General features: G+C 43.3%; 1 protein-coding gene and 2 long non-coding RNA genes across 3 annotated transcripts in view; 2 read left to right on the top strand and 1 right to left on the bottom strand.

Annotated features, from left to right (window-relative positions):
• The window catches only part of MEX3B (mex-3 RNA binding family member B), a 5,049-nt gene extending 1,659 nt beyond the window's left edge, over positions 1-3,390 (bottom strand). The window contains exons 1-2 of the mRNA XM_048867032.2: positions 1,828-3,390; positions 1-1,032 (exon numbers count right to left, since the gene is read on the bottom strand). The exon at positions 1-1,032 is cut by the window's left edge and continues 1,659 nt beyond it. Coding sequence (XP_048722989.2) covers positions 1-1,032; positions 1,828-2,080 — 1,285 coding nt within the window. The 5' untranslated portion in view covers positions 2,081-3,390. The remainder of the gene's footprint in view (positions 1,033-1,827) is intronic.
• LOC125643830 (uncharacterized) lies at positions 3,388-4,727 on the top strand. The gene is made up of 2 exons (XR_012670279.1): positions 3,388-3,699; positions 4,278-4,727. It is a non-coding gene; the product is annotated as an uncharacterized LOC125643830 (long non-coding RNA).
• A 2,394-nt stretch (positions 4,728-7,121) lies between these two features.
• LOC125643831 (uncharacterized) lies at positions 7,122-26,157 on the top strand. The gene is made up of 5 exons (XR_007358836.2): positions 7,122-9,886; positions 13,553-13,640; positions 13,899-13,952; positions 14,360-14,591; positions 24,545-26,157. It is a non-coding gene; the product is annotated as an uncharacterized LOC125643831 (long non-coding RNA).
• Positions 26,158-26,387: the final 230 nt, after the last annotated feature.

Raw genomic sequence — 26,387 nt, 5'->3', positions numbered from 1 at the left:
CCCCGCCCCCGCTGCCATGCAGGGGCGGGGAGAGCCGGGCCGGGGGCGGGGCCGCGCCGCCCCGCCTCTGCGTGCTCACCAGCAGCGCCAGGTTGGCGTTGGAGGGAGCCGCGGCCGGGAAGGCGGGCGAGGACGGAGGGGCGGCGGCGGCGGCGGCGGCGGGGGGGCCGCGCTCGAACTGGGACCAGAGCAGGGGGGCGCCGGGCGGCGGGGCGGGGGCCAGGTCGAAGCCGGGCGGGGAGTCGAAGGGCAGCTCGGCGCAGCAGTCCGGGGAGGAGAGCGCCTCCCCGCCGTACACGCTGTTGTTGTTGTTGTTGCCGTTGTGGGTGAAGCTGAGGGCCGGGCTGGGCGGGCTGTAGTCGGCCAGCCGGGCGCTGCCGCCGCCGCCGCCGCCGCCCCCGAAGTAGGAGTCGGTGGAGGCGCTGCCCAGCGAGCTGGAGCTGTCGTTGCGGTAGCTGCAGAAGGGCTTGCGGCCCGGGCTGGGGGTGATGCTGGGCGGGGTGGGCTTGCTCCACAGGCTGCCCGGCCCGTTCAGCTCGAAGCCCACGTCCGTGCCGTTGGCGTGGAAGTCGTTCTCGTCCGTGAGCTCGATGATGCCCCCGGTGCGCATGGCGATGTGCGCCTCGATCTCCTCCCGGGCGCGGTCCACGTTCTCCGGCATGCCCGTCACCTCGAAGACCGGCTCCTTGTCCCGGCTCGGGGTCACGATGTAAGTGTGGGTCTGCTGCTGGATGCGCTTGATCGTGGCCCCCTTGGGCCCCACCACCAGCCCCACCACCCGGTAAGGCACCCGCACTTGGATGGTGGTCTGGCCGGGCAGGTTAGGGGGGCCCGGGACGGTGCCGTTCAGAGCGGTGTTCTTGTTCCTGGAGGCTCGGATCATGGAGAAATGCTCGGCCGCCGAGATGATCTCCCTCCTGGCCATGGCCACATCTTCCTTTCTGCCCGTCACAACAAAGAGCGGCTCCTCCCCGCGAACCGGGGTCTTGATGTAGGTGTTGGTCTTTGCCCGCAGAGCTTTGATTTTACAACCTGGGAACGAGAGGTGGAAGCAGAGAGAAAAGTAGGTTACAAGCCATTATGGGGGTGCAGCCAGAGAGGGAAAAAAATCACCCCTCCATCAGGTTATAAATGGCATTTACTTCGCAAGCCCAGCCCTGATACACCCCCCAACACATATTGCAGTTGGCCAACAACATGTTTGCAGTGCAACTGACCAAATCCATACAACGTGCGGTTCAACTCAATAAAAACAATTCGTGTGCAGTGAAACTGGACAAGCAAAAATAAGCAGCCCCCGCCCCACAAAAATAAATTAGTAATTCCACCCTCCTGCTAAACACATTCCTCCGGGGGGGGGGGGAATCATGGGGTTTTTTTTTTCTTTATTCGTTAAAGAAGGTAGGAAGCAGTCGCTGTGCTGAATGAGCCAGATTCCCCAATGCGGATGCTTTATTCCAATCCTATTGTTCCACTTCCCCACTCCATTTGTTCCTTGTTTTAAAAAAAAACCGTGATTTCTAAATTTGTGGGGAGATCAAGACTCCGATTTTTTCAGTGCTTTTGCCACTGAGCTTTCTCTTTCGTGCAAGGAGAAAAAGACGGTTTTTATTTTTGCTGGTCGGTGAAAGTGCATCTTGAAATTGATGCATACTGCGCCTTAGAAGCACCACGTCTACTGCACTTTCTTTGTCTGTGGGGAAACCTAGTACTGGCCATAATAACACTGCAGCTTTACCGGGGACAGCCAGTGTCGCATCTCAGACACGGACCAGCCAGCATGGAGGGGAGAAAATCTTTCACACACACTCACATACAGTTACCCACCTTGCCTCCCCACTATCTCAGCGACATGCTCGGAGCTGGGCACCGGGACGCATTCTGTCATGTTCACGCTCTTTTTCCGAGGCTCGTTGTCGTAGATGGAGCTCGTCTCGTCGTTATCCAGCCCCAGCAGGGAGAGCTGATCCAGGGCTATCTGAAGGGCTCTTTGGTCATCCAGGGTCTCTCCCCCTCCACCACCTCCTCCGCCACCGCCGCTCCCGTTCCTCTCCATGTCTGCAAAAAGCGAGCTGGGCATAGTCCCGGTGTGTGTTCCACCCTCCTCCTCCTCCTGCACTCGGTTCAGTAGTAAAAGATCAGACACAAAGGAAAACCCAAGGCAGATGGCCAGCAGGAGAGGAGGAAAGGGAGGGAAGGCGAGTGCTGGAGACCGGGGATCAGTTGCCTTTTGCTTGTATATTTTGTATCTTTTTTTTTTTCAGTGCAATCCGGTTTATAAGATGTTTTCAGCACCCCCCCACGACTCCCCCCCCGAAGTTTTTTTTGGCTGGGGGTGGGGTGGGGGGAAGAACAGCGAGAGGAGCTCCGATGATTTCCCCCCCTTGAGTTCCTTGCTGGCCACAATGCCAAGCGATGGCAGCGTTTCTTTAAGGAGCCCCTCCCAGACTCCACTCCACTCACTCAGCGTTTTTTCCTCTTCTCCCCTCCTCGGTCTGACCTACTGCTGCAGCCAGACAGCACTGGAGGGGGGCGTGGGGGGGGAATCAGGGAGCCGCCGCGTAAGCGGCAAGAGCTGACAGCACAATGCTACTGACACTATCGCTGTGTGAGGCGATTGGACAGGCACAGTGCAGAGGGGCCGGCATTAGGTTGGTTGACCCACTCCCTCTTCTTCCTCCGCCCCTCCAGGCAAACTCCTCTCTTTGTTGTCTAATGCAGAACAATAAAGACTCTCGACACTGGTTTGTATGGCTCAACCTTGCATGCATCACTTTCCCCACATTTCCCTTTCCTGTGTGTTAATTATTTTATTAAAGAGACCGACTTTAGTTTTAATCGACTGTACAAAAGGCCGGCCCGGAGGTCGATTAACCTAATGGACCATCTTCCACACACCCACCTTCCAAAAAGGAACCCACGTTTTTTTTCCCGTCTGCTCATAAATCCCTTAGTTAAAGGTGCTTCTTGGCGGGGGTGGGTTATTGTACAGCAGCCAGTTGTGTGCATTGCATTGGTTGATGAAACGTTTCCCCGGGCAGAAAGCAGCCACTGAGTGAGTTTCACACTCATCAATGGCAGAGAGACTCAGGGCAAGGGGGTGTGACAGCAGAAGCTGAAAGCCAGCCACTAAGGAGAACAATGCAATCGTCCTTTACACCGTGCGCTGGCTGCTAAACGGGTACTAGTCACACAACAGACTCATACTGCAATGCAACAACAACAGAGGAAAGAGACAACAGTCGATTTCACACCGGAGGGGAAATATATTGCATTGCACTCCTCCAAGCTAGTTAATAGGAACAGCCCCGGTGCGGCAACATCTCACGGTAGAAAACTCCGCTTGCAACAGGGCTGCAGCCCAAATTCCCAGGTAGGTCTGGTGTTGCCGGTCGTTTCAGTACAAAGAGTCCCAGCCCGGCTGCGAATATGCCGAGGAGACAGAAGAGCGCAGCCCGCTGCCTCCTCGGACCGGCTGGCTTTGCGCCTGCGCCCCCCCCCCCCCCGCTCGGCTGGCGCTGCTCCGCCATGCGCACTGGGCTTCCACGATAGGGTTAGGGGTGAGCCGACTCCTGCCGCGCTCCACGCAGACAGCGCGAGCCGGCGGCGAGTGAGGAGCTGTCGGCGCGGCGCGGCGCGGCTCCTCCAGGGCAGCTGCTGGAGCGCGCCCCTCTCCGGGAGGGGCCCGCGCTCCCCAGGGTGGGAACAAGGCACCTCCCGCGAGATTCCCCACAGAGCGGGCGCAGCGCCTGAAGTGAGAGCCCCCAGGGAGGGATCACAGCATTTTAGGGAGATTCCAGGTTGGAGGCGCTGCGGGGCATAGCACCCTAAGAGAGATAGACGCCCCCGCCCCCCCCCAGCAAGGAGGTGGAGCACCTACCAGCCACACACCCCAGGGTGGGGGAAAGCACCCACAAGAGACACACCCCTCCGCGTGGGCTTAATTCTGATAGGGCAGGAGTGCAGCGCCTCCCCTGAGACACAGCCCCCATGGAGGAGTATAGGGCCCCAAACCCCCTGGGGAGGGCAAAGGGGGAACCATGCCCAGTCACAGCCTTCCTGGGGAGGGAGAACTCCAGCCCGGGTGCGTACTGCCTACCCAGGACACCTGCAGTGAGAGCTCCCCCATCAGCCCTGGGGTGCATCGCTTTGGGAAGGGCAAAGAGCTGGCCACCCTGACGCTTGCTGGTCTGCAGCCTGGACTGGTTTGCACATTACTGAGGTTCTACTGGACACTTCTTCAAAGTAGAATTTTTAAAACGGATGTTTATTTGCAGTGACCTTAGTGCGACAGAGGAGAGGAGTGCGGCGCCCACCCTATGAGCCACCTGAGAAGAAGGAGATTACAGTCCTATGCCCTATGGAGGGGAAAGGGATGCAATATTTGCAGTGAGATGGCTCCTAGGAGGAGAAATGTGGCCCACACGGAGACAGACCTCACACAGGAATGGGCCACCGTGCCTGCAAAGGGCCTCTTCTCCATCCTAATGATTTGGATCATGAGGTTTAAGAACAAATGCCCCTTGGAATAGAACAGCACAACAAGCACAAAAAAATGCCCTACCGGTACAGCAGTTGGAAGGAAGAGCTGCTTCTCCAAGACGCCATCCCGGCCTATCCTGACAATCTCATGGAGTTTGTGCATCTTGTACTTTATGAGATTATTGTTATACAAGTGTCAGTGTGTGCTGTATGAGTCACAAATAAAACCACGCTTTCTTCATCAATCATCCTTCTACTTGTTCATTATCATGCAGGGGTAAAGCCAATCATTTACGGTCTACAATGTGACTGGTAAATATTTATGAAGTGGCTTGGCCCTGTAACTTTAACATTTCTATTTAATAGAATCAAACTAGAAGGAAAACACCAAACATGGCAAAATGCAAATAGGTAAAATAGTGCCTGGAAAGGCAAATTGAAAGCAAAGCATATTGTGTCTGCCTGCCCCTTGGATGATGATCTGTTGGAATTGCTAGAGACATGTTTGCATTATCTCTTTCAGTGTCTCCCTGTTTGATTTGGTTGCTTTGTGCTCAAGTCCTGCCCTAGGGTCTCACCCTGACCAGTCACTAAAGCATCATATCCACCTAGTACCTTATTAGGCTTCAAGATCTTCTGGTGGATGGCCAGAAAAGTGTCACTGTTCTCAGAAAAATGCCACCATTCACTTACTTATTTTTATCCTTCAGTTTTTGTAAAATACATCTATAGGCACCCACATTTGCTCACCCAGTTTCCTTGCCAGCTGTCATGTAGCACAAGACTGACTTTTTTCTGACTTCAGGGAAATTGACTAGTAATTGTTTTCCAGTGTTGCGTTTGATGGGCACAGACGTGTAAGTAGTGTGTCTGTTTAGCCAGCTGCCTGTACAAATAAGTGTAACAAGTCACAGGTAATTGTTTACACCTAGGGTTTATTGCAAATTGCTGTCATTTCCTCAGGATGTTTGCATGTTTTATAGCAAAGCTCCAATGGCCTGTTTTCTAGCAAGGACATACTTCGAAGAACGCTACTCTACAGTGCCTGTCCCGCTCCCATGGCCTGATTGATTAACAATCAATTTTATTGACCACAGTAAAAATGAAATAATGATCAGGATCCAGGATCTTTCCCTGGGTTTCATGACATGTTCGAAACACTCCCATTCAAGAGATTGCTTATTTTACACATTTGTTATTCACTGCTATGGATACCAGTGATGGGTTTCATAGGAAAAAAAATGCATAGATAAAGACATTTCTTATAAGATCTCCTCAAGGTTCCCTAAACTTCTTAGCCATTTCAGTATTAGACATCTTTTTAGACACTGTGAGATAAACAGGATGAACCAGACATTTGCTAATAATGCATCCATACAATAATTTGCTAGTAATAGCAAATAAAAACAATACTTTTCTCTTCTGTAAGGCTCTTCATCCCAGGAGCTCAAAGTGCTTTACATAGATGAAAGATCAGTATCTCTGTGAGGTAGGGAAGTACTATCCCTATTTTATAGATAGCGAAACTGAAACACAAACCGAAGTACGGAGGTGAAATGATTCTCCACATATCGGGGGCTGAATAGTGGCATATACAAGGGGGTGGAACAGCAGTTAGTTCAAAAAGGTGAATTGGTATTAGCAGTGAAATCCTGCAGTGCTTTTCCTTTTCCCTGACTTTTAAGGTTTCACATAGTAGCATAAGCGAAAGGATCACTCATAAAGAGATACTAGACTAGTGCCTAGGATGCCACCTGTTCTTTGCATTTTTATGTGATTTCTTTCATCATTGTGTAATCCTTGCATTTTTTCCAGCATGGGCTGAGCCTGCTCTCTGACTGGGCTCCTGCCCAAAGGTGAGAGAGACATGTTTTGTTACTAGCCTTTCCTGCCCCACATAATAGGGAAAAGAAAAACAGTAAACTCTAGGCTTATCTGCCCCCTCTAAAGCGCATATTCTACTCTCAGTCAAACTAGGGTTTGAAATGGCTCTAATTTTATTTTTTACCCTGAGTCCACAAACTCAAATTAGTTCAGCCTTCTCTGCAGAATGATTTTGATACGTCTAGTGCAGGTCATTTTCTGGGGACTAATTACGAGGCAGTGTTTCTAGCCTGCCATGAATCCCAGAGAAAGATCCTGGATCTTGAGCATTATTTCTTTTATACTGTTGCAGGAAACATTTGAGAGTAATCTACTAAGGGAGAAAAAAGCTACACTGATGTGCATTTGAACATGGCTACACGGAGAGAGTGGGGAGATTCAACAGGGTTCTATGGAATCTGGAATTCATACGGTTGCGTGCTTGTATGGTAGTGACCAAAATATATAAGATTAATGTGGATCCTCATTCTTCTATGAATGCAAGGCACTGTTCAGGGTCAATTCAGTCCCTTAAAATAACCAAAGACACTAAACGAAAATATTTTTGATGTGCATATTTCATACCATAAAATTCTAAAGCACAAAAACTCTATTCATACGGAATTACTGGAAAGCACCTGCCTCTGGGGTAAATGCATCAACCAACCAGTTTACAAGAGGGGAGGATGCATTTTGGTCAAGCACATTGGGGAGTGCGGGGGACAGAATGTCATTCTCAGCCCTTTTAGCTTCTCTGTGCTTCCATTTCCCATCTGTAAGATGACTTAATACTTGCTTTCTCCAGCTGTTTGTCTTGTCTAGTTAGATGGTAAGCTCTTTGAGGCAGCAGTTGTCTCTTGCTGTATAAATGTACAGTATCTCACACAATGGAGCCTTAAATTCATCTGGGTAGTCCTATAAATATAAATCATTAATAACATTAGGATCTAATGTCCATTCCATTTTTTAAAGTCTCATCTTAAAGAGTACAGTACCGTATCTCAATTCAGGCACTTTAACCAACAGGTATTTCAAATTTCAGATTTACACCTCTAAACCATCCCCTCTGACTCCATGTATATTAAAAAGAAAAGGAGGACTTGTGGCACCTTAGAGACTAACCAATTTATCTGAGCATAAGCATCCGATGAAGTGAGCTGTAGCTCACGAAAGCTTATCCTCAAATAAATTGGTTAGTCTCTAAGGTGCCACAAGTCCTCCTTTTCTTTTTGCGAATACAGACTAACACGGCTGTTACTCTGAAACATGTATATTAAGACAACACTACATGTATACTGTATTTTACGCTAATGCAATTACTGGAAAAGTCTTTGTGCAATAATCTTGCAAATTAACATCCTTAGCACTGTGGGCCAGATAGTCAAATCAATTTAGGAGTGCAGTTTTGTTCATAATTTATGTATGCAGCTCCATAACACATACAAAGGAGCTTGCAACAATTAGCAATCTGTAGCCAAACAAGTTTCGCCATTTCTTAAAATATGCAATAGTATTTATGTCAGGATTATTATTGAATGCTTATTAACCTACATTCAACAGTGAAATCACAGAATAGTATTGGGTCAGAATTTATTTTCTTTTAATGATGTCAACTCCACCCTTTGACAGTTCTAGATATTTACAAACAGCTCATCCCAGAATCTAACCAACTGCAACTGTAAATATTTATCAAATCATGTATCCACAAGTTATTCTTAGGGTTCCAGACACTTTACACTATGGTTTGTGTAGAGATTTTTCAAACTATACTGTCGTGGAAATAAACTATAAGAAAGCAACTGGAAACGCAGCAGTTGCTTCAGTTTTGTGAATTCCGTATTTATATAATTAACTTTCCTTTAATTTTCAGAACACTTTGTCCAAATTAAAAGCAACCCTTTAGGGCAATTTCTGAAAGAGCAAAAATAATCCCCAAACCATAGAATGGCAGTGGGCTGGTAATGGTCACGCTACCACATTATCTGTTTGGAATCACATTAAACAAAATAGAGCTGTGTCTCTCATCCTCCTACTGCCATAGATATGTTATATATAAACGTCTTTAGGTTAACAGTTTTCCTGCATGGATTTGGTTTCAGAAGATTGAAGTTGAGACACACACTTTAAAAAAAATCATATACTGTATTTTCCTTTATATGCATTTTTCCATTACGCGGCTAAGAGCAATGGTCAGGGTGTTGTAATTGCCTTGTAAACTTACAGTTTTGCTTAAAATGATTATACGTGAAAATCATGAAAACCACTTCTGAAAGGATAAATGCACCTTTACAATAACACATAAACGAGCAACTCAGGTTGCCTGCTTACTTTAAATTCTCTCCAAGTTTCAAAAGGCATCCATCATTTTACATTTTCCTCATTTTTCACTTTGAACATTGTAGTTTAAGCAGAAGAACATAGTAAATTAATGCATAGTAAATTTAAGTAAAGGAGAAAGTAATAATAATATTGGCAAGGGGTTAAAAACTAAGGGAGGGGGAATCCCCTCTGCCCCTCTTTGTATATTGTCTGTTTAGGGCCCATTCCTGCAGACCCATACTCGTGTGTGGTCCTGTTGAAATCAATGGCAGCACACGTACATCAGGGGTGCAGGATCAGGCACTTAGCTTCCAACTTCCTTGGGCAAAGAATCTGGTTTATTCTTGGGACCCAAGAACCTCTGAATGCCAACTGGCAAAGGGGTTCAGAGAGGTTACAGAAATCTCATGAGTCTGGTGTGTACATTCTAATTCACCAAAGAATGTTATGCGAGGTCTCAAAGCCAGTGTTACACTGATATTTCACAATGATATTAATGTATATACAGATACTATGTAAGGAGATATGTATATACAGAGACTGGAAATATGTTTTAAAGTCTGTATCCAGTTATTAGTCACAAACAAAGGTGAAAAACCAGTTTTTCTCAAAATAGGAAATAAAAAATGTGTATCTCTATGTCAGGATGTAAATTAAGCATTGTAAGCTAACACAACAGATGCCCATTTATATACAAAGACAAGTCTTAAATGTTAATGTTATAAACAAAGACAATGTTAAAGTCAAAAGGGAAGCAGCACACAGGAAAAAGCAAACCACAGGGAGTTATTCTGTCTAAGAACACAGACAATAAACTTTGGGGGTATTTCTGGAAGCAGACACCCTGGTACACTGCACTTAGGAAGTAAATGAACAGCATGCTTGCTTTCAGAAAAATGGGGTTTCCACCAGCCTTGGTTGAAAATGCTGAAGTGGACTCTGAGTAACAAACATTTTTAGATAGAAGGTTACTGTTAATTATGTTTAGAGGTGTCATAAATATAAAGGGAAGGGTAAACACCTTTAAAATCCCTCCTGGCCAGAGGAAAAACCCTTTACCTGTAAAGGGTTAAGAAGCTAGGATAACCTCGCTGGCACCTGACCAAAATGACCAATGAGGAGACAAGATATTTTCAAAGCTGGAAGGGGGAGAAACAAAGGCTCTCTCTGTCTGTGTGATGCTTTTGCCAGGAACAGAAAAGGAATGGCGTCTTAGAACTTAGTAAGTAATCTGGCTAGATATGTGTTAGATTCTGTTGGTTTAAATGGCTGATAAAATAGCTGTGCTGAATGGAATGTATAGTCCTGTTTTTGTGTCTTTTTGTAACTTAAGGTTTTGCCTAGAGGGATTCTCTATGTTTTGAATCTGATTACCCTGTAAGGTATTTACCATCCTGATTTTACAGAGGTGATTCTTTTATTTTTTTTCTTCAATTAAAATGCTTCTTTTAAGAACCTGATTGCTTTTCATTGTTCTTAAGATCCAGGGGTTTGGGTCTGTGTCCACCTATGCAAATTGGTGAGGATTTTTATCAAGCCTTCCCCAGGAAAGGGGGTGTAGGGTTTGGGGAGGATTTTGGGGGGAAAGACGTTTCCAAGGGGGCTCTTTCCCTGTTATATATCTGTTAGACGCTTGGTGGTGGCAGAAATAAGTCCAAGGGCAAAAGGCAAAATAGTTTGTACCTTGGGGAAGTTTTAACCTAAGCTGGTAAAAATAAGCTTAGGGGGGTTTCATGCAGCTCCCCACATCTGTACCCTAGAGTTCAGAGTGAGGAAAGAACCTTGACAAGTCTCTAGAAAGCATGTTATGATTTTGTTTTATAGGTAACCTTTAGTTTCCAATATCCTTTTTATCTCCTGCATCTGGTATTTGATGATAAACTTATTCTTGTTTTCACTATAAATATACCTCAGTGCTGTGGTGTTAAGCAAAGTGCTGGTCCTGAGCTGAATCTTACAAGCTGGTGTATATATTGTTCCTTTGAGAACTGCTGGCCTGGTGGTTCTGTGAGTGTTCAGTGATTAAGGGAATGGACAAGGAATGCTCAGAGAGGGCTCTGGGATTGGCAGGTGCCTTTCACTAACTGCATAGAGGGAGCAAGGCCTGTGAAAACCTGGAAGGCAGTACTTGTGTTGCCAGAGGCTATTGGTTTTAGGGAGCTGATCCACAGCAAGCACAGAGAAGGTTCTTTATGCTAAGGACAGGTAGTGGTGAGGTGCCTCATATCCCTGGATACCCCTGGGGAATGTCACAATTCTAAGACCCTGCTCTTGTGTTGGGAGCTGCCAGCATGAGCCCCTGTGCCATTAGAAAGTCCCACTGAAAGCCCAGGGGCTCCCCAAAAGCATGAGAGGGTCTACACTTACCTCTCCCAATGCAGGATTTGGGCCCAAATCAGTAGAGCACCTAGCATGTTCTTGGGCATTGTACAATAAATAATAATAGATTTTGCTTTAACAGGAAAAAAAAAATTCTGTGTTTTTATGCGGAGCTCAGTCTTTTCCTCAGTTTTACTCTCTGGAATGGTAGGTCACAATTATGGTGATATCACATGCAAAAACCTTTGTTTTCTTCCCTCGTCCCCACCACCTTTAAGAGTCTATCAAGAAATGCAGCATATAATGGTTCCTTTATTCCTGCTTAGAGAGCAAGCACTTGGTAGCAGAGACCATCTCTTTGTTATATGTTTGTACAGTGCCTAGCTCTTTAGACACACTGCACTACTACTAATAGTAAGAGGATGCTGTAATAGAGACCCAAATTCCCTGATGGGATCTAATTCTTGCCACAGTACTGCCCTTTAGCTTGAAGTTCAGTCATATATAGATGGGGAAGGATTATGAGTTAATTGATAAGACTTGATCATCATCAGTTTTGGTGTCCACACAAAAAATTATTTTAAAAAGCCTAGGTAATGTACTGCACAATATATAATCAGGGGATGGGAGGAGGGAACCCCTGAGCCTGTGTGTATCCAACTGTAATGCCACTCTTTCTTACGATAGCATGACATCCCTCAATTCTGAATTGAGTTTCTCTCTACTGGGACTGGTCCTTCTTGACATTTTTCCAGGTCTGAAGTAGATGTGGGCCTGAACCCAAACCCTATATGTGTGCAGCCCTGAATTTAAGAGTGTTTGAAGTGTGGATCTAGGTCAGAATGCTGGATATGGGCACACGGCAGTTCTGAAGAAATATACTTCTTTTGTGAAACTCTCAATGCCCCAAAGGATTTATGGCAGCCAGAATATCATTGGAGTTAAGCAGACGGCTCAGGGGAACGATGCCATTAATAATTAATACTTCGCTAGTAGAAAATTGAGCAGTATTTCTGGGTAGTTGAAAGATAATGTTTTTCCTGTACAAAGATTCCCCCATACCTGTAACTCTTCCTACACTGGATGATTCATTTTAGCTCTGCATAAATAACTGAAAAAGAAACCGGCACTAGATGAGATTTGCACATCTAAAATTGGACATGTACAATACGTCTCTCTCTCTCTCACTGGCCCAGCAGATGCAGAGCACGTTTATATAACACAGACATTACTGTCCCAGCAGAAGCTGGAGAGTTTTGTGAGACACAGACGCTACTGTCTCCACAAATCTGTATTTTTTGGTAAAATTTTCGTACCACAGACACTACTGTCCCTACAGTTCTGCATCTGCTGGAGAGTTATTGTTCCACATACTCTTCTACCGCAGCAGATGCTGAGAGACTGCAAGAACGACAGGCAATTTTTGTCACCACAGATCCACATCTGCAAGGAATTAAATTGCCACGAACACGCCTATCCCTGCTGATCACTAAAGCCATCCACTACTGATAGGGAGGAAACAAAATGAGTCAATGAAACAATAATGCAGAGAACCTAGAACCCCAATACCAAATCTGCCTGCTCATTAGAATCAATGGCTCTATCCTTCAGGCTATTTCAGGAAAAAAGATTTGCTTTGTTTTTAACTACGTTTGAAAGTTTTTAAAAACGAACATTTATTCTGAAAAGCATTGAGGGAACAAATATCTGAAGGCTTGTTTATGTGCCAAACCAGCAGAAATACAAGCTGTCCATCCCTAGTATGTTAACTTTAACCCCATGCTGCAGGTACACGTCACCTGTGCTAGCTCATTCCCAGCTTTCTTTTGAACAGATGCTTCCAATTGTGTAGGGGGTTTAGTGAGGACAATAATATTTAGGTCCAGACTCTCAAACACACCTGTACCTTTCGCACATGTCCATTTTAAGAGGACAAATACACAATGTGCCTCCTTTAATGATTTTACATGCTTAAGGTGGGAACACACACGTGTTTCAAAATTTGGGCCTTATTGTATTTATGCACTTCAGATGAATTTGATCCTTCATTGCACTGGTGAAAGACGACAGTAATAAAGAGGAGTTATGGTTTATGTTAGCCCTACATTATCATGGCCTGCCCCCTCCCCTCATGGAGCTGGAGAGGGCTCCAGTCCTCTGTATTTTTAGTCATGGGCCTTGAGCAGATCCCCGGAGATTGATGTGGTTTGGGGGTAACATCCCCTATTCATTTTGCAAGAGGCCAGTGGGCAAACCCTACACCCCAGTACAATGATTTGAAGAAATGCTGCAAAGGGAATCTCAGAATTCTCTCTTCAGGGTGTTCTTGCCCTTAGTTCATGGGTTTTTGGTTGTTTTTTTAAAATCTTCCTCTGAGGCATCAGGAATTTTCAACTGGGAAAGCCAGGGGAAGAATACCAGATGTAAGAGAGCAATGGTCTGATACAGCACAGCAAATCCTATGCTCCTTTGGAACTGATTGTGGGAAAGTGTTAAGATTTTGGTTATTCGGCCAAAGCAAATGACATCTTAAGCCTGGTCATATACTTGCCTGTGCTATCTTTTTCAGATCTCACGGCCTACTAGTTAGTGGCAACGGTCTCATGTTTGATTAATTCCGTTTACTGGAAATCCGATATTCACATGCTTCGTTTAAGGTTTGTTTGTTTATTTAGCCCTATCATCCCAATGTGCACTCATCTTGTGTTGCTTGTATGTACATTATTTCATTTCGAATTTTGGAAATGCTATCTTTACCAGAGTTCATTTAGAGAACAATTTCATCAATAGTGCATACTAAGGAATTGGCTCTTTCCAATGCCCACTGAACCCTTAGTATTTCCCCCCTCGCTCCTGAAAAAAATAAAAACAGATGGGATTTAGAGAGAGAGATGATAATGTTGTCTTCATTCCAGGGTGTGTGGAACCCTAGGCTGGAACAGAAGCCACTGAGGAGTTTTGGAGTTAGAGTGAGTATTAAGGGTGGATTCTAGCACACATTCACTTGAGCTTTGTGCAATCCAGAGTACGTGAATCTCACCCAGAAAGAAAAATCTCTGACTTCAGAGAAGAAACAGTGTCCTTATAAAAGCTGGCCACCTATTTCCTGAACAGATCACACTGCTACATTTACTGTGGGGATTAATATTCATTTCAGCATGAGTGATAAACCAACATAATTAGGAGAATAAACTGACTGCTAGAAGATGTCAACTCTGCATTCTTTTCCTGATTATGAAATACAGAACAAAAATATGTGTTTTTAAATGGCATTTCTTTGTACCAACAAATGAAGGAGAAAGTTTCATTTTTACTTCCTGAAATTAGGTTCAGAATCATACAAGTTTTGATTTTCTTCCTTTATGCTGAAATGCAGGTTTTCCAAGCATTATGGAATAAGTGTTACTATGGCAGCCTGGGTGGGGTCAAGTCTTGCATAGCGGACTGTGTGTTGACATGCAAGCTATGATCACTACAGATTCCAATGCTAAGAAGTCTCATAACTGTCTGAAGATACAGTCGAATCCACTTTTCTTTCATCTCTAGCTGAAGAAAATAATGGGAAGATTTAAACAAAAGCCATACTTATGAAAAAAGGAGAGAGGCAGGTAAGCCATTTCCTTGTTAATGTTAACATGGCTTAAGTATTTCTGCAAATATTTATCACCATAACAAACTAGAAATATTGAAATTTTCTGGTCTAGGATTTTGTCCTTTTACACTCCTGCCACCTCATTGACTTTAACAGGCTCACGTGGATGTAATTGTGGACAGGAGTTTGTCCCTTTTGGTGTAATAGAGATTTGAGCACAGCAAAGTAACACAGCTCAGGGGAGGGGAAAGAAGGAAATAAAGACACTAAGTAATTAAAGATTATTTTGAAAAAAATGGTACTGACCTGTGGGCCCTGGTTATGTTTTTTGTTATATTTTAAAGCATTTTAAAGCTTGCTGGAATTGTCAGATGATTTGAATAGATATCTGTTTTAATTTCCAACCCCAGTAACAAGGAACAGCTGCTATCCTCCAGCATGGCCCAAAATAACAACTAAAGGCAGTCACTGAGAAGTGACTCTGAAAATGGCATTGGAGGCTTTCATTTTTATTGCCTTTCAATAACTCAGACTTGCTCACTTTACAGTATAAAGAGTTGAAACCTGCAAAGTACCTTCCCTCTCTCCCCCACACACACCAGTTTACACTGACTCCAACAAGAGCTGGGGGTGCTCAGCACCTCAAAGGTGAGGTTGCACAAAGATGTTTATCCTAATTGCTAGCACCTCAAATGCCCTGTGATCTAGAAGTCAGGCGAGGTTCTTTCTGGCTCATGCATCATCATCAGGACTGAAGAGTCTGTAATCAAAGCATAACTGACTTGTACTTCTCAAATCTGCCTGAACAAGGACTCCTGGTAGCCACAGTTCCAGCTGGAGAAGCTAGGAGTGGGAAATGGATTGTGTTACTCCCTATTGCTTCCTGTGCAGGGTGGTATACATTCAGAGGGCAGTGGCCTGACCTGATGGCACCCATGAAAAGACAGTGGAAGGGAACAAACAGCTGGCACCCCAAAGAGCTTAGTGGGAGGTTGGAGGTCTGAAGGTCCCCCTCCCCAAAAAAAGCAATGGTGGGTGGGGCATTTGGGAGGGAGAGTGCTGTGGACATCCGGCAGAAAGACAATGCTGTGGGGAAGGTGGATATATCACAATGATATATGTTGCCATGACATTTTTGACCATTTTGGTTCAGAGCAAAGATCTACATCCAGACAAAAAATCTCAGCACCATATTCCAGTTCTGGCAGCATCCTGATGGGGACATCACTGAGTCAACCCATCTTCTCGTTTACATGCAAGGATCAGATCAAACCTACTTTTCTGATCATAATCCCACTCCAGGTTTAGTCCTAGAAGAACATCTCCTTTTTTAAAATACTGCAGTTAATTACCACGATGCTGCTTGTTGACAAGCTGTTTCTGTTACAGGAATAATGCCCTGCCTGGTTCAGATTTTACTTTCTGTACTTTGTAGAAATTTAGATGAAGTCACCATCACTCTGTCCCAGGAATATCATTAATCTAGATAGGGAGGTATGAAGTGTACTGTACATGTTGTGTCATGTCACTCTAAAGCATAATGTCTCAGATGAATTGTTAAGAACACATGTACATGTTAAACAGAGATGCTATCGTGTAAGGATAGATAATTTATTTATACACAAATAATCCGTATATTTAGCATATCCAATTTCCACGTTGCTCGTTCAACATCCCTTTCACATTTAATCATACATTGTCCTGGCTTTGTATCCTCTATTCTTCACTTTACACTATTTTTCCTCATCACTTCCTTTTTTGGGGAAAGTTTTCCACTTCCTGTGCACCACCCAGTACTTCTTGCAAATCCCTCCTCAAAACCCACTTCTTCTGTGAAACATCTCACCTTTGATCTCATTTGTTTAATGATTAAATATATGTGTAGGCTTTTCTTTTCTATTACATCACTGTAATATCCGAGTCCCTCATGTAGATTAATGAATGGATCCTCACAATAGTTCTGTGAGATAGGAGAATCTTGTTATCCCCATTTTATAGATGAGAAATAGAAGGACAGAGAGATTAAGGCCTACATTTTCAAAAGTGGCCTCTGATTTTGGGTGCCCAACTTGAGACACTGACGGTCTTGATTTTCAGAGGCTCTGAATACCACAATGCCTATTGTAATCAGCACGATTTATTTCCTAGCCCCACCAAATTCAATTCCACATTTCACCACAGAAACACACACACACACAATCAATTTACACCCTAAGGGGGTAGGTTGATAACCATAGGACACCCAAGAATTATATTGGTGAAGGATGGAAAAGGCTCTGACCATATTTGACTTATGCCTTAGATGCTTATTTGTTGCCTAGAGAAGTTCAGACCTCAAATACATAGCTGGGTGGGGTCAGAAGCAGGCCACAGGCCCATGCAGTCAGATATGACATCCATACCCTATTCTATCTACTGTTAAATTTTATTGTCAACTGAGGGCAAAATCACCATTATACCAGAAACCCAACCAATCCCAACCACAACCCCCACCCAATCTGCAGAAAAATGAAATCTGAAAAAATCCCCTAAAGCAGGGACCAGAGCTCCGTCCAACATCCCCGTGAAAGTATTATATTTCAGGGACAAAATTCTGCTCTCCGTTACTGGTCTTGCATATATATGTAGTTTCAGACAAGCCAACATGTCAGGACAGGACAAAAATCTTCCCCATTGAAGACTTCAGACTACTTTTTTTTCCAGTTAAGTTAATCAATATTCCTGAACTTTCCCTTTTCACTGGGATTGCAGATCACTGCGTCTAAGGGCAACCTGCTTAAACTGAATTGGAGAGGGTTCAGAGAAGAGTCACAATGATTAAAGGATTACAAAACATGCTGTCAAGGTTCCTTCCCCACTCTGAACTCTAGGGTACAGATGTGGGGACCTGCATGAAAGACCCCCTAAGCTTATTCTTACCGGCTAAGGTTAAAAACTTCCCCACGGTACAAACTTTGCGTTGTCCTTGAACAGTATGCTGCCACCACCAAGCGTTTTAAACAAAGAACAGGGAAAGAGACCACTTGTAGATGTCTTCCCCCAAAATATCCCCCGAAGCCCTACAGCCCCTTTTCTAGGGAAGGCTTGATAATAATTCTCACCAACTGGTACAGGTGAACACAGATCTTAAGAACAATGAAAAATCAATCAGGTTCTTAAAAGAAGAATTTTAATTAAAGAAAAGGTAAATGAAGCACCTCTGTAAAATCAGGATGGTAAATACTTTACAGGGTAATCAGATTCAAAATGGAGAATCCCTCTAGGCAAAACCTTAAGTTACAAAGAGACACAAAAACAGGAATATACATTCCCTCCAGCACAGTTTATTTTACCAGCTATTAAACAAAAGAAAATCTAACACATTTTCTAGCTAGATTACTTACTAACTTAACAGGAGTTGGAAGGCTTGCATTTCTGATCTTTTCCCTGCAAAAGCATCACACAGACCGACAGAACCCTTTGTTCCCCCGCCCCAGATTTGAAAGTATCTTGTCCCTTCATTGGTCATTTTGGGTCAGGTACCAGCAAGGTTATCTTAGCTTCTTAACCCTTTACAGGTGAAAGGGTTTTGCCTCTGACTAGGATAGATTTTATAGAACTGTATACAGAAAGGTGGTTACCCTTCCCTTTATATTTATGACACATGCCTTCTATATCTATTTAGTTTAACAAAGAGAAGGTTAAGGGGCGACTCAATTACAATCTGTAAGTACCTACATAGGGAACAAATATTTAATAATGTGCTCTTCAATCTAGCAGAGAAAGGTATAATACAGTCCTGTGGCTGGAAGTTGAAGCTAGACAAATTTAGACTGGAAATAAGACATACATTTTTAATGGTGAGAGTAATTAACCATTGGAACAATTTACCAAGGGTCATGGTGGATTCTCCATCACTGACTATTTTTAAATTGAGATTCGGTATTTTTCTAAAAGATCCGTTCTAGGAATTATTTGGGCCTGTGATATACAGGTGGTCAGACTAGATGATCATAATGATCCCTTACAGCCTCAGAATCTGTGAATCTATGAATGAGAGACAGAAATCTCTTCCTCAAAACTCTTCTGAGCTATGTTTACTCTACTTCTGGGAAGGCCCCAGAGCTCCACCCTCCCTCCCTCCACTTTCACTACAGCTCATGCCACTGTGGCTTGAAGTCAGTGGGGGCACAACCAGGAGTATACCAAGAAGAGTCTAATCTGCTGAAGAAGTCTGAGTTGTGCAGGTATTCAGATTCGCAGTTGAGAGACATGTCTTCCCCTCCACCCATCTCCCTCTGGGCTAATTTGCTTCCTGTAACAGCACACAGACATACTGAAAAGAAAAACAATTAGAGAGAAACCTGGAAGGGACTGATTAAAAGCACAAGCAGCAGAAGGCCTGATTCCTCAATCATTCATGTTGGGCAGTATTTGCATAAAGAGTCCATGTGGTTTCAGTGGGACTGTTTGTGTGAGTAAAAGTGCTACTCAGCCCAAGTAACAACTGCAGAATCAGGCCCCGAATAAACAAGCACGAACAAACAAGAACAGGGATGGCCCCAAATGAATCAGAGTGAACACAAGCCATGGATCGGGAAGCCTCAAATGAGAGATTGCTCCCATGCACCCCAATTAAAAAGTGTCGTTAGCAGTAATGGATTCCTCCATAAATATGCATCAAACCTATTGGTAGTCACGCCTGTCCTCTTGCTTCAGGGAACACAGACTACACCACAAAAAGAATCCCCTCCTTCCCCCCTCCTATTTTCCGGCACTGAAAAAAAAAAAAGAAAAAAAATCTAGCAACAACCAACAAAGGCACAACTAAAGCAGTAATGGAGACTAACTGAGCTGGAACAGTTGTTTTGATGTTAGTCAGGGAAGGGTGGGGGGTCCAATCAGAGGGAAAGAGAAACATGTTCATAGGAGACCCTGTAACCTTTCACAGGGAGAAGAAAAAATGCATGACTGTTTCTATCTGATGAGATGGGGAAACAGCAACAACTTTACAGATGTTGCTTTCAGTGAGTAACAGCACTGTGGGTGAAGGAGTGACGGATTTGACCAAGGGCCTGGTTTACAACAGATGCTCACTTCTTTTCTTCCATTATAAAGCACAATCTCTCTCTCTCTCTCACACACACACAATCGGATTTCCAGTAGCTGTATTGTCCCATTTCCTGAGAGCTGTTGCTGCAACTCTCAACACTGCTTCCATGAGACAGAACAATTCTAAGTTTATAAATCATTAAAACAATGCATTTATTTATCAAACGTTGGCCACCCCAAAGATAAAGCCGTTGTCTGGCTAGAGAGGCAAATCCGATCATTCTAATGAACGTATGTATTTGAAATCTCAGGGCTCATGCTAGTTGGATCTGTTTAAAATGTTTCCAGTTAGGTTTGTCCACAAGCTTCAGAAAGAAAATCAAAATATGCCTCTCAAAGTGATGCGATGATGCTTGTGAAACAGAACTGCTAACTCACATGAGATCAGGGACTGAATTCAAAGCTAGGATGTTTTTGAGATCATACATTAAAGATCACAGAACTGTTATAAATCACCTCAAACTTTAAACATTTGGCATTACTGACTTAAAAATGTCTCTGAAAAACACATACCACCACCTACTGGCAATTATGAAAATAAATTATTTATATATATGGATACACAGATACATACACACACACACAAAGGTGCATTAAAATGGATATGACCTAAAAAGCAAGCTTTATTTTTACATTATTATTTCTGTACATAAATGTATTCCTGTGTATGTGGCTTCCACATATTGTAACAAAATAGATATATTTTAAATGGAAACTTACAGAAAAATAGTATAGAGACAGGGCAGGCAAAGTAATATCTTTTATTGGACCAACTTCTGTTGGCAAGAGAGTCTGAGCTCTTAGAACTCTGTGTAAGTTCAAAAATTGGTTCAACAAGATACGACCTCACCTACTTTGTGTCTCTAATATCCTGGGACCAACATGGCTACAACAACACTGCACAGAATAATAATAGTTTATTTTGAAGCTATTTCACGTGTGAGGGAGCCTCTTTCATTAATGGATCAGTGGAACATATAATTTACAGTTTAAAGCCATTTCTGAGTTGTGGTGAATTACTGCGCTGAACAACAGAAAGTTGGCAACAGGGTTCAGGGCCAGACATAGTGGGCTTTATACTCTCCTCCGTTCCAGCACACTTGTAGGCACAACATTTTCTCTCCACTAACTATGCAGTAACATCTGAAATAGGAAATGGCTGGCTGGAGGGGGCCAGCACATGGGAACAATCACTCTAGGCAGCACATTCCACTCTGCATGCGGTGTATGGAACACTTCTATTTGCTGCTCAATTTATTGCTGTTCCAAGAAGCACTGCATCTACCCCTGTTTCCTCTGACTCGCACAAGGTAAGATAACATGAGCATTTCTGCTGCTAAAGAACTACCGGTGGTAAAGCAACTGAGCAGGCTCTCTTGCTGCTGTCAAGAGGTGCTGTAGGGTAAGGGGCTACGTGTGGATGCCAAAGCCCTTTGACACAGTTTTCACCATCTGTGCCATCCAACTTTGACCTTGTATTTGGCTGGCCATATCCTCTGTCCCTTGGGCACCCACACTAGCTCCCAGATTCCAAGGGGATGTTGTGATACAATAGTGGCTCCTGAAAAGCCTAACAACATTTGAGGTGAGAGCTTCTTTTCCACAGTGAAACACATCTTGAGCAAACTCTCTGCAAGCTCTCTCCCTTCATTTAATTTCAGCTTTCCAGATGGTATCAGTTCTGATCCACAATACTCTCTACTGACCCATTACTGAGCAGAGACTGCCAATCAAACCACCTTATGTGATGGTTTTGTGGTTGCAGGCTAGGGACTAAATCAGATTTCAATCTGACATTAATTCACAGCACCACCTAGTCACCTAAAATTTACATATGAAGCACATATACAAGAATATATACACTATATCCCTGTGCTCACACACAAATAAGCAAGGATTAACTAAATGTAATAAGACAAATGGTATTAAAAATTGGACCACCAATTGCAAAAATTGATTTCCAGATATGAAATCCTGCTAAAAAAGCAACCATATACGCTGTTATTATTCTACCAGCTCTAAACAATTTATCCAAAGATTTTAGCATTTTATTTTAATATTTTTATTATTACTCACCCAATTTTAAGATCTGGGTGAATAAGTCCCAATGGTATATTAATGTATGATTTTTTAAAAATGAAATATTTGCAAAATTATTTCTTTCATTATCCACCCAGCTCTTACCCTTATACAAAGATATTCCTTCTGGCAAATATTTGACTAGCTATACAGTGGTCTTCAGATGTGCTATGCTAAAGGATGACACCCAGTAGCAGACACACTGCTCTCTCTTCAATATGTGCATTACAAATAGTATTTTAATTGGGTTTGCAATTCATGAAAGCTGGAATGGGCTTATAAATCAGTTTAGAAGCTGAAATACAAAGCAATCCATTCACAGGCTGAAAAGCTAAAGAATTTGGTGAAAAAAGGATGCAGTGTGGGTTTGTGAAAAATTGCTATCAGTGGGGGGAAAATGGGAATTTATTTCTTGTGCCTAGCTGTGTCAGTCTACAGTTGTGTTAAGGAATTATTCAGGTGAGCCTTATTGCAACTATAACATTGCCTGAAATAGGGCATGGTTCCATTCAAAAACTCCATCAAGAGAGGATGCTCTTCTTGAAAAGTTTTCTTCAGTAGGGGGTAATTACCAGCACCTTTAAATTATTGTGATCTTTAGCTGAACTCTCTTTCTGGAAAGGAAAAAGAATAACATCTCATTTATTGTGTTTCAGGGATTCCATTTAATGTGCGCTCAATTTACATAGCCAAGTTTTTTTTTCTCGTTGCCAGCCCTGCAAACTCAGCCTGGGAACCAAGTGTCCAATGAAGTTATCTGCTTATTGCACATCAGACCAGTTAAAAGTTCTGCAGGCCCTAATCTACACATGTGCAACTCTGTTATCTTCACATCATGCTCTCAGTGTCACTTGTACAACCTCATTGCTTCCAATAGTTTTCACAGGTGTAAGTGATTGGAATTCAGTAAACTTTCTGATGCACATGGAATCTCTCTCTTTTTCTGCTATGTCAGTTGTAAACAGCAGTAAAAAACATTTTACTCACTAAAGCAACCAAATATGACTCTGAACACACAGAAGCAGCAGGGTTGTTGAGTAAGAAGGTGCCATTTTTACATAGTCACTTTTCCAAGTAGAATTGCACTTTAACATTTTTGTCTCTCTGCTCTCTATGTGAAATCCATAAAATACACAAATGAAAGACCGGTTCAGTGAAGGCAGAAAATGCCAGGGTGTTTTTCACTGTCCTGAGGCCAAGTGCCAGGGCCCTTCTGGGACATGCAGAAAGTCTAGTCACTGTATCTTATTCAAGAGAAAAGCCATCTGTCAACAAACTAATCACTGGACGGATTCAGAAACAACTGAAAATGAAAAGCCAATACAAATGTGCAGATGAGCCTTCAGTCAGATGCCAGGGATAGAAAACACGAATCCCTTCCGCACAGCATGGCATTTGGATCCAGCCATTTCCGTCTAGAGGGGGAAGCAGAGCAGTGACAATGCAAAATGAACATCCAACTATGACCTTTTAAATCAATCAATATAATCACGGAGAGATAAGCCCAAGCCAAAGTCCTATATTCAAATACCTCCTGCATCTGCCAGCAGCAAAGCCAAGTGTGAGCGGATGTGCTACCACATGCCATTTAGAACTGGAGGAAGCTCTACCCTTTTTTAATTTAAACCCCGGCTGATACAGGAAAAATTGATGTTTAGTCCTGGTCTGACAGCAGCCTTAGAGTCCTATTGTTCTATGGATTTTCTCTGCTGAGTGGCTAACCCTCAGACTGACCACTGTGTCCAGTGCTAGCCAGAAGCTGGGAGCACCAGTTTCTTCACTCGTCCCCTCCCTTATTCCCATCTTTCCTCAATGGGAGTCTCTCTCTCTCTCTCTCTCTCACACACACACACACTTCTACCAACTTCCTCTACAGAAAAGGAAAATTAACTTTATAGCCACTACTCCAGTCCCTAGTGCTTTGACCAGAGCAGTGAAGGTTACCATGGATGATCACATGTTTTGCATGTGTGTAGCTTCAACACAGACCCCTGGCTTAAGATGCACTCCAGCCTCCACTTGACAAAGGTAATCACAGAAACGTAGGACGGGCAGGGACCCCAATAGGTCATCTAGTTCAGTCCCCTGCACTGAGACAGGACTATGTATTATCTAGACCATCCCTGACATGTGTTTGTCGAACCTGTTCCACAAACTCCCTAGGTAATTTGTTCCAATGCTTAACTGTCCTTATAGTTAGGAAGTTTTTCCTAACGTCTAATGTAAATCTCCCTTGCTGCAATTTAAGCCCATGGTGATGATTTTTTATTCGTATTACAGTAGCAGGTAAAGGCTCCAGCTGAGATTAGGGCTTCATGGCGCTGGCATGGAACAAATACACCGGGAGAGAGACTTCCTGCCTCAAAAAATTTACAATCAAAACAGATAAAAGAGACAAAGGGTTAGGGAAAGGAAATATTATTACCTACATTTAACAGATGAGAAACTGAAGAAGAGCGTGATTAAGGCCCTGATCCAGCAAAGTGCCGAAGCATGTGCTTGAAGTTAAAATGGGACTGATGTGCATGCTTAAGAGCTTTGTTGAATCAGAGGGAGGGTCACACAGGAAGACTGTAGCAGAGCTGGGAATTGAACCCAGATCCTTTCTCCTATTCCAGGGCCCTAATCACAAGACTTTCTCCTGAAAGGAGAATGTGTTTTATAAAATCATCCAAAGTGCACTTTTGCCAGGTTATTCTCCCCATAAGACAGATAATGCTTTGTGAAGCAGATCCTTCAGTGAGAGAGAAAATGTGTGTGCAGTCACTTCATTTCCTGATCTTGACTTTATATTTGCAGGTGGAAGATTACTTCAGTCATTTGAATTCTGCACCAACTCTGCTTTCCTAGTGGTAGAAATATTGAACACCGCTGAGAGAATCAGGATGATTCAGAACACCAGACCATGCCATGTTAAATATACAATATACCTCAATTTCAGCAACATTTAAAGAAGAGGAATTTCAGCCTTGCACTAATTGAAATCAACCTGAAGCAGTCAGAGCTTTTTGGAGAGCTAAAATCATAATTGCATTCCTAAAGGCAGCACCCTGTGTAAAATTAAATGTACTTGAGTATTCTGAAAGCTTGACTAATGCAGTAAATGATTGGTCCTTGAGGATTGCTGTAGATATTTGTCATTCAGCATGGAATCAGGTCAGCAGCTAAAATTAACTACCCACCTCTTACCTGTACAGCATATGGAATCGCTGCTTTTCGTTCTGCTCAGTTTGGGGCCTCCCAAAATGGGTTCATTCTTACTGTGAGCCTAAATTATGGATAATCAATTAATACTGACGGACACCAATCATTCCTATTGTGTTGGGAATCAGACTCTCCCTTTGACTCCAGTCTGTATTGATTGGTTCTCGGGCAGCCTGCCATTGCTGTTTGCTGCCTCCTATTCCATCCCCTGTTAATCTGCCTAAGCAAGGCCTGCAAGCCCTACATAAATGATCATTTCTCTTCATTAGTGTGATTCTGCCTGCATGAATTCGGTAACATATGGGATATTATCATAAAGCAGCCTATTTCTCCAATTCATTTTCTCCTTTATGAAGATTATTAAATGTACTGCAAGTGTATTGGACACAATAAGACAGGAGATTCTACTGTATAGTTTATCGCTGATTTCATTTATCAAATGCAAATAGCCTCCCTTTCCCCAGTAACACTGTGCTAACATATTATAAAAGCTGCTGACTCTCCCTCCTTCATTTCCTCTAATTTATTATGGGTCTGATCTGTAATGCAAGGATGAGATTTTAGTGATCAACAGAACTAGCAGATACAGTCTGATGGAAAAACTAGAAGTACAATAACTGTCTAGTCAACTCTAATCATCGCCACAATCTGACTACGCATGAACATGAAAGATAATCATTTTGACGATGGATTATGTACATTCAAAAATGTGCTTTATACCCCTCTCCCCTTCCCCGATTTCCTGCCTATTACAAGAAAGAGCAAATAACATGAGTCTGCTGGGGTGAGTTGTTTCCATGCTACCACTGAATGAGCACTTTGCTTGGGAATGTTGTGAACATCGGTGTAGTTCCATCTACTTGTGAGATTTATTAATTAGTAGGCGTGTCTCTCCATTTAATAAGATGTGCATGCCCTCTACTGGTGCATATATGCATTTTAAAGAAAAAAATCACATTCTACACATCTAAATTGTTTGATAACATAAATCAGGTAAGAAACAATTCTTCAGTGCATGCAGCTGCCCATTGCTTTCTCTGAGTGCAGTACGTAATCATGTGAATTCAAATTATTTTACTAGCTCCACTTTGATCCAAGTTAACTGTTTTGTCATTGTTTGCGATTATTAGCTTTTTTAAGCCTGGTCACTTATGCCATTATTGCTTGGGTTTGATTTAGAGGATTAAAAACAGGTCATTGTGGTTCCACGTCACATGCATTTTTAAGAGGATTTTTTGTATTCACTGTTCCTTTAAGAGGTGCGTTGTATGAGTGGGCAGAGCAGAGCCACACAAACCTCGCGCTACTGACTACAGACGCATGGGCTGAGCTGCTCCTGAGTCTTCAGCTACAGCAGGACTTCAAGAAAAGACCTCAGCTTTCATGGATTAATCTGTTATCAAAAGCTGCACTAGCTACTGGGTAATCTGCATTAATT

This window comes from Caretta caretta, chromosome 10 (genome assembly GCF_965140235.1).
Source record: "Caretta caretta isolate rCarCar2 chromosome 10, rCarCar1.hap1, whole genome shotgun sequence".
Taxonomy (NCBI): Eukaryota; Metazoa; Chordata; order Testudines; family Cheloniidae; genus Caretta; species Caretta caretta.
This window is presented reverse-complemented; position numbering and strand designations above follow the sequence as displayed.